Source organism: Artemia sp. Qi Xiang Cuo, chromosome 3 (assembly GCF_049724085.1).
Source record: "Artemia sp. Qi Xiang Cuo chromosome 3, ASM4972408v1, whole genome shotgun sequence".
Classification (NCBI taxonomy): domain Eukaryota; kingdom Metazoa; phylum Arthropoda; class Branchiopoda; order Anostraca; family Artemiidae; genus Artemia; species Artemia sp. Qi Xiang Cuo.
Genome location: NC_142796.1, coordinates 75,127,976 through 75,143,579, shown reverse-complemented (window position 1 = coordinate 75,143,579; position 15,604 = coordinate 75,127,976). Strand labels below are relative to the sequence as shown.

The following is a 15,604-nucleotide window of genomic DNA, read 5'->3' as shown; positions in this document are numbered from 1 at the left end:
TTAGTTACTTCATAATAAATAAATTATTATGTTATGGTTATTAGACTTTGAAGTTGATACCACGAGCCTATGCTTTACTCCCCCCTAATATGGAAATATATAGCCTAAGTCAGCTTCAATCATTAGTAAGCTACATATGACCTATTTTTCTCCGTAGCCAGTTATTTAAAGAAGCAAATTTTTGAACATAGGGTTACTAGGTTTCTATGGGCTGTTCTGAGCCTTCTAGCCCCTTCATGGCTCAAAATTAATAGTCCCTGTAAAGTGATTATTTAATTATAAAAGAGCATGAAAAATACTCATTATTTTGAATTGTGCTGAAACGCTAAATTTTGTTGAAAACTGCAGTCTAGGCTATATACCGAAAATATGTTGTTGATTTATAATTCAGGGTATATTTTCCACCATTATGGAGTGAGGGAGGGGGGGGGGAGTCTTTATAAATTTAGCTATATATGGATTTGCAAGGGAGTTCTGACTATACGTGTGTCTAATTTTTTAGGCCAGGCCATCTTAATAGTAAATTAGGCTAATCAGAAAACTTTGAATATAGCTCTTAACTTAGAAGCTTAATTTTTTTATAATGCCCTTTGCCTATCACATTTAAAATAGTTGAAATGGTTGACATTGATATTGATTGTTTTTTTTTGCTCTTTTGGATTCTTAAAAAGATACCTTGTATTAAAAACAGGTACTATCAAGGTACTATCACTTAAATATAATAGCTCCCTATGCCCCCCCTCTTCTATACTATCTTGATAGGATACCGTCTGTGCTTTAAATAACAAAAATATTTAACTTATTTGCACCCCTGCTTTAAAAAAAATCAAGGTATTACGATTTAAATATTATAGCTCACTACCCCTCCCCCCTCTCTGGATACCACCTTGATAAAATACCGTCTCTGCTTTAAATTAGAAACAAAAATTTGGGGATCCCTGCTTTCAATAAAAAAAAATTCGAGATATTATCATTTAAATGTAATACTTCCCTCCCCCCCCTCTGGATACCACATAGATAGGATTCTGTCTCAGCTTTCATTAGAAAAATAAGTTACTTAATAATTAACTAGGTCACTATATGGTTCAAACAAACACGCAAAATAACGTTAAAAAGCTTAGTGTTCCTTGAAAAAATTGAGTGTATGAGTAAGGGGGTACAAATACAACAACAAAAATATCAAAATTACTCAGATATACCCCAAATTATTGGCAAACTGAGTCATAGATTTTCCATGGCATTCAATAAGATCCAAAGAATACAATTAAAAGGGGGCACACACAAAAGCCAAATTAGGCCAGTAGCCTATGAGAAATCGCAAAATACCCAAGACAATGAATAAGTCCTAATGGGGGGCCTTGGGTCTATCAAAATATTTCAATGGTTTCCTAGGGAATTTGATATCATTTTCTTCTATCTCCATTTTAAATGAAAAAAAAAATAATTAACCTTTTGGCATCCCCGCTTTCAATAAAAAAATGAGGTACTATCATTTAAAAATGATAGCTCCCTATCCCCCCTCCTATAGGCAATAATTTACAATTTATTTTTTTATCATATTTTTTAGGTAACTTCCAGTTCAATCTTTAATTCCCAAACCTTGTTCATAGCCTAGTCTATAGCTAAATTTGTCACAATGGAAGGTTTTTTTTTGGGATTCAACTTGAAAATAAAATTCTTGACTACAAACGATGTAAGATATAGCGATTGGGAAACTGCATTCAAAATGATTTGAACTCATTTCATAAAGACGATCCTGTTTTTTGTCGACATATGAAGAACTTTGTATATTGCAATATTTGCAATTGCATCTGTCTCTTTTTTATGCAAAGTAACAAAAGAGACGAAAATTAATGAACAAGAGAGTAGTGAAGAATTATGGTATGCAAAGTAATATTTGTCAGGGAAAGTCACTGCTGATAAATCACTAGTGGTGGCATCGTGATTGCGTGATTGTGGGGGATTGGGGGACACACATTTTTTTTCGAGGTGACCATTATATTTTCGGAGGCCTACCCGGAAATCCAGGGATAATGCAAGCCCTGCTTGATTTCTAATCAGGAAAATCGAAATACTAAACCACACAAGAAGGAAAAGCTCCGAATTTGCGGTTGACGCAATAAAGAATTGCCGCAAAATTAATTTGAAATGGACCGAACACCGCCGCCTTGGTTGGCGGCGGCGTGCTTGTGGCACACCGTTGGAGTTACGACACGGCGGTAGTACCAGACCTCGGTAGTGGTAGGGGGTCGCCTCGTCAGTATATTGTCGGGGTCGAACTGGGACAAGTATACTAAAATGGTATCTTCCATACCATCTCGTACTTAGTCATCATCAAAATATTTTCTGATGCATCATAATAGTCACTTTCTAAACTTGAGGTCACATTTTTTCACAAAATGTAGTTTCACTAATTTACATATAGCAATCAACAGATTTTGTAAATTTGAATTTTCACAAATAAAAAACAGTGTTGGATTCGTAGGAAATAGTTTTCGTTGATATTATTCAGCTCCGAAGTTTATCGTTGTTTTATTATGGACAACACTGTTTTGTGAATTTATTCAAACTAAAAATGCTAATAGCAGCTAAACAAAAAATCATAGGAAACCCGGATTTTCAGGTATGAATCGACCTAAAATAGATTAAGAGGGCTAAATGTGTTTTCATTTTGGTGTCCTTGGTACTTTAACAAATCATTTTCAGATGAGGTAGTTGCAGATTTGCGTATTTTAGAGAACGTTGATGACTAGATTAAATTGATTGAGGAATTTACGGAGATACTACATAAGACGAGGGGGCCAGTTTTAAGGACAAATGAAAGGTTGAGGGATGTAGTTTTTTCATCCATCAGTTATTAATCAAGTCCCAACAAAGAATGGAAAATATTTATGATCTTACCGCTATTCAAAATGGACACCCAGCTGACCCTGGCGATTACCGCCCAACATCGCTATTATCTAGTCTTGGTAAAATATTATAAAAAAATATTATATTTTAGATAAGCAGATTTGTTAGTAACATACAATATTTTGAAGGTTATAACGCTATAGATAAGATCCTAATCCTTCGGGCAGTTGTAGAAAAATATGCGAAAGAGAAGAGTGGGCTGTCCGTAGCATATTCAGATCTAGAAAAAGCTTTTAATAGTATTGATAGGAGTCTCTTATGCTTAGAATTCATGGACGTAGGTCTGCCCAGGCTTTTCATCTGGATATTAGCCAATAGGTATCGAAAGACAAATAGTAATAGTGACGGTCGTAGCTAAAGGCCTATCATTGTTTTTTTTTTAATTAGAAGGGGGGGCAGATTAGCAATATTTCACCAAGGTTGTTTACATAATATATTATTGATGTGATTGATCACTTTAAAAAGGAAATGGCCCCAACGGTTTCACTAGAAAACCTTACTTCCTCGCTGTTGCTTTTTGCTGATAATGCGATGCTGATCGGTAAATCTCCAGAGGAGCTCCAAATTCTGTTAGATATACTAGAACGTTATTGAGCTAAAAAAAAACCCAGCTGGTCTTGAAAAAAAAATAATAAAAAATAAAACAAAGATCAGGAATTTTAGAGGTATACATAATATACATAAAAAAAAAAAAAAAAAAAAAAAAAAAAAAAAAAAAAAAAAAATCTTACTATAAAGAGACAAGTTAGAAAGAAAGTGAAAGATTTAAGGATTTGGGAATAATATTAACAGGTAAAAGTAGTTGAAAAGAGCACATAGAGAAATGACTAAGAGACAGAAAGCAGTTTCATCAACAATTCTACGCGATTTAACCCTTTCAAATATTTGATTTCAGGATGCATAAATATCTATGTATACTAAAGTGCGACCTACAATATATTATGGAGTTAATACAATATATTATGGGGGTATGATCAAGGAGCACAGTTGGAATCAATAAAGCTGCAATACTTTAAAAGATTAATTGGTGTCCATGTTAAAACACATAATCAGGCTATACAAGGGCATATAAGATTATTTTCGATTAGATTAAGTAGACTAGCGCAAATGATACAGTATCGGCTTTATGTTGTTAGCCTGTCAAAAGATACGTTAGATAATGCAGCCTATTTGGAGATGCTACAGTCGAAAAGGAAAATATGATGGCCGTACCAAACAAGAGCTGTATTAGAGGGAGCAGGACTACCTTGTATTTGGAACGAGGGGCTAGGGCCGCTAAAGAAGGGTGAATCACATATGGCTCGGTTTAGGAGTAAAATGGAAGATCAGGAAATTCAGATTTGGAACCAGGCAGCAAGGAGGCCAGGCACGTCAAATTCTTATGCCCGGGTTAAACAGGTTTTTTGGCCTTGAGTATCAATTTAGATTAGATTTACTTTCCGAGATATTTAGGGACCTGGTTTCATATTCGATTGAATTATTTACTACTGAAAAACAAAAATAAAGTGTTTGATAGAAAAAGGCTGGCCTCAGATGTGAACTATTCTTGCCCCGGATGTAATTTATGAGTGGAGGGTGCAAAAAACATTCTAGCAGGTTGCCAGGAGCTTACTCATTAAAGAAAATATTGTTTTTAGGGTGAAAGCCTGGAGTTTCCGGTGTTTCTGCAGACGATTTCTAAAAGGGCAATCGTTCAAGTATGTAAACATATTAATAAAGTGGTAAAGAAAAGAGAGTAATTTAACTTTGGGGTTTTATTCTGTTTTTTTTTTGCGTTGTTGTTTTTTGGCCAGAGATGAGATGATTACTTTTATGTTACGATATTACGATGTGTACTATAGAATACTGTATTGTATGGCCTTATTCGGCTTATACCAATATTTATTGCACTAAAAGGATTATTGTTATAGGCTGTAAAAACCCAAAAAATTGAAAGTATGAAACAAATGGAAATATAAACCCATGGTGAAAAGTGTGCGAAAGCTAAATGCCCAAGCGAACGAAGCAAGCAGAGCAAGGCCTTACAAAGCCGACTCTTTAGCTCATTTTATATACTTGAAACCGAGCTCGGGTGTGCGTATATATCTCTCTCTCTCTGTCATTGTACGAAATAAACAGCTGATCTATTCAAGCTAGAACCATAACAATTTTTGTGGTATTACTTTGGACCCATGACAATGGTTCTAAAACATACCCCCCCCCCGAGCCAAAGGCATAACTTAAAGAACCTTGATTTCTTTTTATCTTCCAAACGAAGGTAACTTGGACATCCTTTAAATTTGATTCTTGGCTGTCAGATATCAAAATTGTAGCCAGTGCATATGCCTTCGTATATCCTTCATAAAAAAAAAAAAAAAAAAAAAAAAAAAAAAAAAAAAAAAATTAGCGTAGATAAATTAAGTTTTATGATAGATCAGTGTTATTAATAGCTCTGTATGATTTGTTATATATATATATTTTTGTTTATGTCTACTATTTTTTAGTTGATTTCACCTATATGGCCCTGAGAAAAGGTATGCCAAAACTAAAACTAGATAAGAGGTTCGCTGGGGCTTAAAGAAAAAGGACAATAGAATTGATTTTTTCGCTCACCGAAAAAATTGGGTCTGTGAGTTTTTTGTTATTGTTTTTCACATGGATGGAGCAGCCTATTGCCAATGCCGCCAAGACGAAGAAGAGGGCGAAATCCTTTGACTCAAGTCAGCCTTAGATTCAGAAAGAAAACTGAGATACGGATACTAAAAATCTTCAAACAAAAAGGTACAAAACAACAGTTGCATTTAAAATTATTTTCGAAAAGAAATCCAATAATGAAACAAAAATGAACAAATTAAACCTTAGATCCTATTCAGACCAGAAAGCAGCATCTGCAGCAGTCCCTTGAGCATAGTCCCAGGTGGCCATCGGGTTGTACCTTTTCTGCGTCTGCATCCTTGATTTCATAGGACCAACTGATGGTATTGGAGGAGGACGAACCTGCATCATTTGTGGATGCACCGGTCTCTGCGGTATGTAGCCTGGTCGCATTACTGCATTAGGCATTCGCTGTTTCATGGCAGCTGGTGCGTATCCTTGTTGATTATATCCAGCCACATAATAAGCAGACGGGTCGTATTCTGTGTAGCCTCCTTGATAGCCACTATAATCTGCACAGACAAAAATAAAAATTAACATTACTTATCAATGCATAATGGGCGTACTTACTTATGAGAGACCACTTCACAGATATAAGAATCAGTGTTTCACACACTGACATTTTTCTACATTCTAAATGCTTTCAGTCCTAATCAAGGAAAACTCATAATCAGGTCCGGTAAGTGAAAGATAGAACAGAGTTATCATTTTTCTTTTCTTTTTGTACAATAATCAGACGTGTTATAAATAATCAGACGAAAGATTTAGTTCATTTTTCCAAAACGTCCAGGAGAAGGTTGAAAGTCGAAAATAGAAGAATATATGGCACGCAGAATGAAGAATATATGGAACATATTTGCGGAACAACCAAAGGGGAAAAAACAGCCGGAACAAAACAAAAGCAGATGTAAAAACATCAACCAATATTGGTGGAATGAATAGTATGGCCACCAGTAAAACACAGTGGCAGAAATTCGAACCCGCGTTTCTTAGGATACATGCTAATTTAGCCTCTACAAACATCCTATAGGAATTATGCAAATGCCCACGAAATCAAAACTCATCGCAGTTGATTTAAAAGTTCGGAGGGATAGCACCAATCTAGAACTAACACATTAAGATAATTACGGTTTCGGAAACGCCGTAAATGGGGGGATTTATATGTAAAGCCTATAGCGATCCATTACCCAGGGGATCGGGTTAATAGAAGCGAGAAATTGAGTGATTTGAATATAGAAAGAACTTCTTGCGGACAATTTACCTGTTTTTAGGATTAGAAATAGAGTAAAATTATTCACTGATACAGTCAATGCTATAGAATTGAATACACACATAAAAATCACTATATTTTCAAAGGGAGTGCTTCGTTAATTTAATAATATGAACTGAGCAGACTATTTAGTATAATCTTCAGTTAGAAGATTGTATTTTACAAATTATTGATAATTGGCTGTGAATTGTATAGGAAGGTGCGACACCTGTCTTTTAGAGGTAACCTGCTAGTTCGGAGGTTATGATTTCAACATTTTAGTGAAAATCTGCTGTTCGATGCTAAAGGGTTAAAATCTGTGGCGCAGATAATAAATTTGGCGAAATAGGGTGGTTTTGCCTGGTATGTTTTATACTCCTGCTTATTCATTATGAAGATTTTTGTGTGTATGCGTGATTTTTCCAAATAGAATATACACATTAAAATTTTGGAGATTTATTTCACGTTTCAAAGAATCATTGGAGATGAATTATATCGGGACTTGCTATTTTAGGCGATATTCCCGGAAATTCACAGTATTACTTGAAAACCGAGATTTATGTCGGAAGTAACTGCAAGAGCAATACGTTCCAGTTCTCTCAAGACAAGAGATAAACAAAAAGGTTAGAAAAGTTTCCGAGGAAACCCAGGGATTTAAAAGACAAGGTCATTAGGGTTGCTACCTGGCGACACGACAAGTAGAACAAAAAGAAACAGAGAGCTGCACAAGCAAAACACGGATAATTACAGATTAATGATTTAACGGTAGTTTCGACGACATGTTCATTTCCTTCAATACCAACAAATCTACCCTAGAGTTCCGTTAATTTAAAACATTATCTGAATTGTAGAGAAAAGGGGAAACTATAGACCCCAAAGTCAAAAACATTGTTCCAAAAAATTGAACTTACAAACCAAGATAGAGGTTGGGTAGTAGATACTGTGCAACCGGGAAATAGCACACCATGGACTGAGCCTTGATACCTAGAAATTTGGGAGGCAAGCGTACATGGGACCCCATTAGAGACAGATAACAAGATAAAGATGTGCAGATCTCTATGCAAATGCACCCAACAGACAAAAGGCAGAATAAAGGTGACCCGCTAGAAGGGTATAGGCCATTTGCTAGACAAGCAAATCGGCAGCGCACAGACTTGGAAAATGAAATAAGAGCGATTACTGAAAATACGAATTCAAATGTGGAAATCAAAAGTGGAAGCTTAATTCCCAATCGCTGACGATAAATTTTTCAGCAGATGCAAGACTCATAAAATCTAAATAAAACAAAACATCCGGCACAGAATAATATAACCAAAAACGACGCAATTTACAGATATAAAAATACCACAAAAAAAAGAAAAAAAAAGTTGAACCAATCGGATTAGTTATGATAACCCCCCAGAAATTTGCTGAGTTACAATCGCGCGATAGCGACTGTGAAGCAAAAAAAGGTACTGCCAACCACAAAGAAAAAAGCGGTTCCAACAACAAAAAAATTTCGGTCGTTTCTGGGACTAGGCATAGTATTATAAAAAATGTATACCAAAGTTTGCAACGATAGCAAAACCTTTAATGGAATTGACGAAAAATCAAGTCTTAAACCCGAAAACTGGAGTGAAAATGAAAAGAATGGATCTGATACACTAAAAAACGCCCTTTGAAGCAATAGAATATTTCGACACCCGAATTTATCATTATTATTGGTCCTGCAAACAGACAGTTCGATTATGAACTGGAGACGGTGTTATTCCAAGAATTTAATGATGGGGATAATTCAATTTTGTATATCCCAGATAATTATCAAAAGCGAAATTAAACTATAATACAATTATAGGCCAAGAGTGTCTAGCAATCGTATACACAGTTAGAAAACTCGATTATTATATCTACGAATGAAAATCTATGATCATAACGAATCACGACCCTTTAGGTTGGTTGAACATAAGCCAGACAACCGACGTCGGGCATGGTATGCCCTATGCCTACAAAAATATGGTTTCAAAATAAAATTAAGACCGGGTACAGATAATGGGGATAACAGTAGCATGCCCCGATTGTAAAAAAAAAAAAAAGGAAAGAGGGGGGGGGATATAAAATAAGTTTTATTCTACTCTTATTTTATAAGTTATATTACTTATATAAATAAGTTTCGTTTTATTTGACATATGGCACTTTTTTGGTCATAAAGACTGCCGACAGAAGTCGAACTTCAGAACACTTTAGCAACCCCATATATGACTGCATTCTAACATCAGACCAGACGAGAGAATATACGGCTGCTAAATGACAGAAATAACTTATAGGCCTTACAGTCTTTAGGGGGCACCTCCTGTTAAAGTACCTCCACCGAACAAGCAATCATCAGAGGGCTAACGCAATGGCCGCAGGAAAACGGCCACCAGGATATGTTCAGAGTCTTAACCTATAGAAGACTAAGGGCAGTTTAATATATAAATGGTGCACTTTACGTCTAAACTAGGTCCATAGGCGTCTTTTTGTGTCAAAATATCCCCCTCCCCGCCCCAGATTTGCAAAAATCTAAGCTTTATATTGCGTTTTTTTCGTTTTAACATCCATTAACAAATAAAAAATAAAATAAAAATAAAACCAAAAACACATTTATCCAAATAAAAGATCATTCTGAAATGAGGGCAGCAAATTCTAACTTTACAGAAAAAGGATAAAATTCTGGAATAGTCTACAAGCTTTTGAGCTTTCCATAAAAATAGCTACCTGAACCCAGGTTCTCCGGTAGGCTTAGCCATAAATCATTGTGGCAAGATTTTGACAGGTTTAACTTCAAAAGTGTACCAGTACAGTACTGTCTGACATAGTTGCTAAAGCCGCTATAACAACATTAATAACGAAAACAAACAAATAAAGAAATTGCATAAATGTCTAGACTTAAGCACTACCTACACTTCAGTAGTGTATATAGAAAAAAAAATATCTTATGGTTAACAAATATTGATGTCAAAACGAGCATGAGTAAGAATGGGGCTTCACATATTACAGTAGCCTGCTACCTGTCTCATATCCTCCATAGGCTGCATAGGGATCAGTCATCATCATATTTTTACCAGTTTGAACGCCAGCAAAGAAAGTATTATTCATTTTGCTTGGATCTTCAGCTACTTTGACATTAAGAGACTCGGAAGAATTCGGTAAAGTTTGACCGTTGAGCGCCTCCATTGCACGGGCTGCTTGATCCTTGGAGTCAAACCTAAAATATAATATATCATTGAGTTGCGAGTAAGGAAAGGATAAAACGGTCGTTGCAAGTTGCACCTTGTTTCAGACAAATTTTTTGATAAAAGATTGTTTGTTCTCCTTCCGCAGCATTTCAAGCGACTCTAAAAATCTTTGAAATTTTACTTAAAAATGGGCGTTTTCGCTAGGAACAAAAAGACGCAAATAAAAAAAAAATTAAAAAAAAATGAGATTTCCCTGGTGCACCTGTATTTGCTGGTCACATTTACATAGATATTTATTTACTTCACTGGAACACGAGAGCCGAACCAAGGAAAAAACAGGACTAAAAATAGCCCAGCGTCTGCAGCCCGAGAACTACATAACATAAGTATATACGTTACATATCCAAATGAAGCCATACTATAAAATACAAGAAAAAAATTTGTTTCTGAAAATTTTTAAAACCATATTTTCGGTCTGAAAATTGTAAATAGCATACTCCCTCTGATTTTGAAGAAAAACTTTTACTCATTATTTCATGGAGTTTCATCCATTTCCCGACCATTTCCTGCTTAATGGACTTTACGGACTTTGCACTTCACAGTTGAAGCAAAAAAAACTCTGCAGAACCTAAAGGATAACGTAAACTGGATAAAATGTCCTTCAACAGTTGATCCAACAAAGATTGCTACCGGGCAAGGCTTTTTTTCGATATGATTCATCGCTAATAACAACAAGCGAATTTACACCGATTATAGCGCCAATTGATTAACCAATCAATAAAGGTTTGAAGGTCGCTAAGATGACCCCATTGCATAAAGGAGGTAAAAGAGGTGAATCTTCAAGCAAAATACCCATTTCTATCCTCCCTTTTTTCAAAAACAAATGAAAAGTCATTGGATCCAGGCTACAGAATTATACTGAAAATAATAAAATTCTTATAAATGCACAATTTGGCTTTAGGAGAAAGTTGTCAATTGAAAAGGCTACAATTAAACTTGATGACTGAGTTAATGCAGCGTTTGAAGCGGGTCGTATTCCAACGGGTTCTGGATTTGAAGAAAGCGTTTGACACGATTGGTCATTACAAGCTATTATTTGAGCTGAAAAATCGGTGTGAATGGAAAGAACTTGTTATGGAAGCAAATTGTGGTGAACAAGTATTCGACTTCTGTAGCTAATAAAATAACCTGCGGAGTACCCCAGGGCTCCATACTAGAACCTCATTTATTTTTTTATTAATCCTATTAAGTATTATTCTTCAGAGGCTGGTATTTTACAGATATCACTTTCTAATCATGGCTGCTCCATCAGTTGATCTACTTTTTGGCAAAATGAGAGAGGCATTGTGGCCGAGTTTACTGAGATGAAATCTCAGTATCTTTTGAAACTTCAATCTTTTGAAACTAGATTATACTAAAACCAATTACATTTTATTTTCCCAGACATCTAAAACTGAAACTAACTTAGAACTAATAGTTGATAAAACTAAAAAAAAATTGGAAAAGGAAACACAGTATTAGGGTTTTATTACTGATAAAAACCAATCCCGGAAAACACATTTAAATATCATACCTTTAAAATTGTCAACAAGATCTCTGGGATTGCTTCGCCGAGTCAAAAACCTAGTCTAACAGAAATTTCTTCGATTGCTTAATTTTTCTATTAATTTAAAAAGCTTTACCCCCAAAACAAGTTTTTCAAAGAAAAGTAAAGAGCTCCATTAAACCAAAAATGAGCAGAAATGCAAGTCAAACAAATTTCCAAGCATGAAACTACCACAAATCAGCATTAATAAATAAATGAAACCCAAAGCGAACATAAGTTACAATAAATAACCAAGTCAAACTCAAAACGAAAAAAAATTAACATGAGGAGGGCTGACAACCCCCATGCCTTCTTAAGACCACAACATAATTTGCACTTTACGGAAAACGAAATCTATTTAAATGTTTGCAATTTTTTACTTTAATAAATAAAAATTATTGAAACCTTAATGAATAAATATCAGTATATGCATATTAAGCCTCTTTTACCTCCTTTATGCATTGGTGTCATCTTAGCGACCTTCACACCTTTATTGATTTGTTAATCAATTGGCGCTATAATCGGTGTAAATTCACTTGTTGTTATTACCTATGAATCATATCGAAAAAAAGTCTTGCCTGGTAGTATTCTTTGTTTGATCAACTGTTGAAGGACATTTTATCCAGTTTACGGCATCCTTTAGGTTCTGCAGAGTTTTTGTGCTTCAACCGTGAAGTGCAAAGTCTGTGAAGTCTATTAAGCAAGAAATGGTCGGGAAATAGATGAAACTCCGTGAAATAATGAGTTAAAATTTCTCATCAAAATCAAAGGGAGTATGCTATTTACAATTTTCAGACCGAAAATATGGTTTTAAAAATTTTCAGAAACAACTTTTTTTCTTGTAATTTATAGTATGGCTATATTTGGATATGTAATACATATATTTATGTTACGTAGTTCTCTGGATCCAGGTACTGGATCTCTGGTACTGGGCTATTTTTACTCCTCTTTTTTCCGTGGTTCGGCTCTCGTGTTCCAGGGAAATTTCAAATTTTTTATTTTTGTGTCTATTTGTTCCTAGCGAAAACACCTATTTTTAAGTAAAATTTCAGAGGTTTTTAGAGTTGCACGAGTCACTTGAAAAGCTGCGGAAGGAGAACCCACACTTCTTGTTTCAACAAATTTGTCTCAAAAAAGGTGTTCAGCTTCTTTGAGACAAAATTATTGAAACTTTAACGAATAAATATCCGTATATGCATATTAAACTGACAATCCATGATCATTTGTTTTTTTTCAATAAAGTACAAATTATGTAAAAGTAATGAGAAGAGCTTTGACCTCTACCTTTTGGGTGGTGTGGAACTTTTTTTTTTTATGTAATATATGTGCGTGTACAGTGAATGGATTTATTGGACTCTCACTAAAATCGGGCCTTCAGCTTCAGTACCCGAGTCGGTGCACACGAGCCTACTAAACTTAGTATAGCAGATTAAAAAATTAACAAAGAAATATTAATAAATTGAACCCTCATGGCTAGATGGAGTGAATTTTGGTGGAGTGAAGTGTAGCTATACCGTTAATCGTGTAATATTTTAAAATTTGCAATTTGTCCTTATTGGCTGAATTAAACACAAAAAAATGTGTCTTTTTGAGAGGATTCTTATAGGCCTACCTTATTTTTTTATTATTTATGTTTACCATGAATCCAAAACGATTTTGACGAAGACACTTGCTACCCTACATTTTTGACAAAAATAAAGAAAACCTTTTGACACAAATTCTGACCAAATTACTGACGTGATAGATGTTGTCATGCATTGCACATAGACCACACATCCCATTTTTCATTTGTTTTTGAAATAGACACTAGAGCTTTTAGTTTCGAACCGAATTAGCCTTTTTCAAAGGTTTCAATGAAATTTCTTGCTATTATAGAGCGGCGCTGCCTGTGATGATGTTTATATGCCCTTTTGAAAACCTGCATGAATACAGTTTTTTAGTTTAATTGAAATTCCCCCTAAGTGTTCCCTAAAAGTTTCATCTTAATACCCTTAGCTTCATTAGTTACAGTAACTGTAATGGCAGTATTAATAGTACAAGTATTAATAGTAATAGCACTAGCTCAAGTAGCAGCAGTAGTATTAATGTATTGCCTTATGGTCATTTGAACATAACTTTCATCAAGTCCTGGAAGTTTCAACTTGATACAAATAGCCGTTGCTATAACATTACTGATATACCCTTTTGATAATTCATATATTTTCAGTGATTTTCATATTAATGGTCTTAGCCTTACAAGTAGTTGCAATAGAGGTAGCAGTTGAAGCAGCATTAGTAAATGTAGCAACGAAAGTAGCATGCACATTTTGTCTTTTGGTCAACTAATCTTCCCCTGTAAGCATCGTCTGAAAGTTCAAACTTAATACTCAAATTCAATCTTGGGAAACGCTTTTTTGACAATATGCATGCACACAGCGTCTTTTGATTTAGTTCAAATGTCCCCTCAATATTTTAAATGTATTTCTGAGGTTGTAGTAGTAATAGTGGTGGTAATTGTAGTAGTGGCAGCGTGCAAATATTGCCTATTTGGTCAAATGATCATCTCATTTATCATTTCCTGAAAGTTCAGAATTTATATACTCAGTCATTCCTGAGTTACGCCTTTTTGACAACCCGTATGCATATAACCTGTTTTTAATTTGAATTGAAACTTCTCTGAAAGACTCATTTGAATGCTCTTTGTGGTTTTGGAAAATATAGGTCAAACACGCACACTTTTCTCAGTAATATATACTATATGTAAATAGTGAACGAATTGCCTAATTTACAGGCCTTGCCCTGGAGGCTGTGAGCGGGCTGATGTTCCCAAAGGCATAATTGCAACAATGCTAACCTTTCAACAATGCTGATGAAAATAGATGTCTCAAAATTTTGATTGGATGGTTATTATGGAAAATGACAGTCGTGAGGGGGTTAGCCTCAATTCAATTTGACTCTTAAAAATAGCACTATAACTTCCCATTTCCAATCAAATAAGCAATATCGAAAGTTTATACGACCACCCATCCCAGAAAAACCTTATAGGCCTCCAGGGGATAACTTACAACCCTTTCCCCAGGGCTCTGGGGGTATGTGTCAATCCTGGAAATATTATTATATATTCTTTGAACTATTACTAACAAAATTGCTAGAGCACAATTTCGATCAGATACGTTTGGGGAAAAGAGGGCATCAGGAGGAGGGGGGTTCTAGTTTCCCTCTAGCACTTTTGACTTTTAAAAGGGAACCAGCAATTTCAATTCCCAATCGAATGAACCCCCTCCGAAGCTTATACGACCATCCTTCCGATAAAAACTTTATATGCCCTCGGGGTATAACTTACAGCCCTTGCCCTGAAGGCTGTGGGGAGGGGGAGAGGTTGTAATCTTCAGACATAATTAATGGACCTTCCAACTGCGCTGAATAAAATGGCTATCTCAAAATTTTTGTGTCAATTAGATGTGTCTGAAGAAATGATGGGCGTGGGGGGGGGGCTAATTGCACTCAATCACTTTCGACTATTAGAAAAGGTACTAGTACTTTCAATTTCCAATCAAATGAGCCTCCTTGGAAGTTTCTACAACAATTCCTTCTATACATAGTAACCTGGTCTAAAAAAAAAAAAAAAAAAAAAAAAAAAAAAAAAAAAAAAAAAAAACACTGTACCCACATAACTCTTTACTTAGGCAGCGATATTGCACCTATGATTTTTATTTTGTCTATGACTTTTTTTTAGCCATACATTTCCTATGGTTGCTCTACAGGGGCACTTAATTTTGCGTCATTTTATAAAAAAAAACTAAAATAATGCTGTTTGTCACCTAAAACTTTGATTACTCATAATACTATTGTATTTTTTTTTTATTAAGAATCAACTTTTTGATATTTAAAAAACAAGAGACAATCAATTAAGTATTTTCACATATAAATATCTCACTAATGTCCCGTACTTCCTTCTTCTTTCGAAATTTTCCTTTTCATTAACAGTGATCTCGGCTGTCATGATGCACAAGGAGTGTCAAATCTAGTACATTCATTTAGAAATACGATTTG

The 15,604-nt window shown here is 35.0% G+C and overlaps 1 protein-coding gene across 1 annotated transcript in view; it reads right to left on the bottom strand.

The window, feature by feature from the left end:
• Positions 1-5,663: 5,663 nt before the first annotated feature.
• Positions 5,664-15,604, bottom strand: part of LOC148954529 (ELAV-like protein 2) — a 42,708-nt gene continuing 32,767 nt past the window's right edge. Inside the window, exons 5-6 of the mRNA XM_089086576.1 lie at positions 9,820-10,016; positions 5,664-6,056 (exon numbers count right to left, since the gene is read on the bottom strand). Of these exons, the coding sequence (XP_088942702.1) occupies positions 5,755-6,056; positions 9,820-10,016 (499 nt within the window). The 3' untranslated portion in view covers positions 5,664-5,754. The remainder of the gene's footprint in view (positions 6,057-9,819; positions 10,017-15,604) is intronic.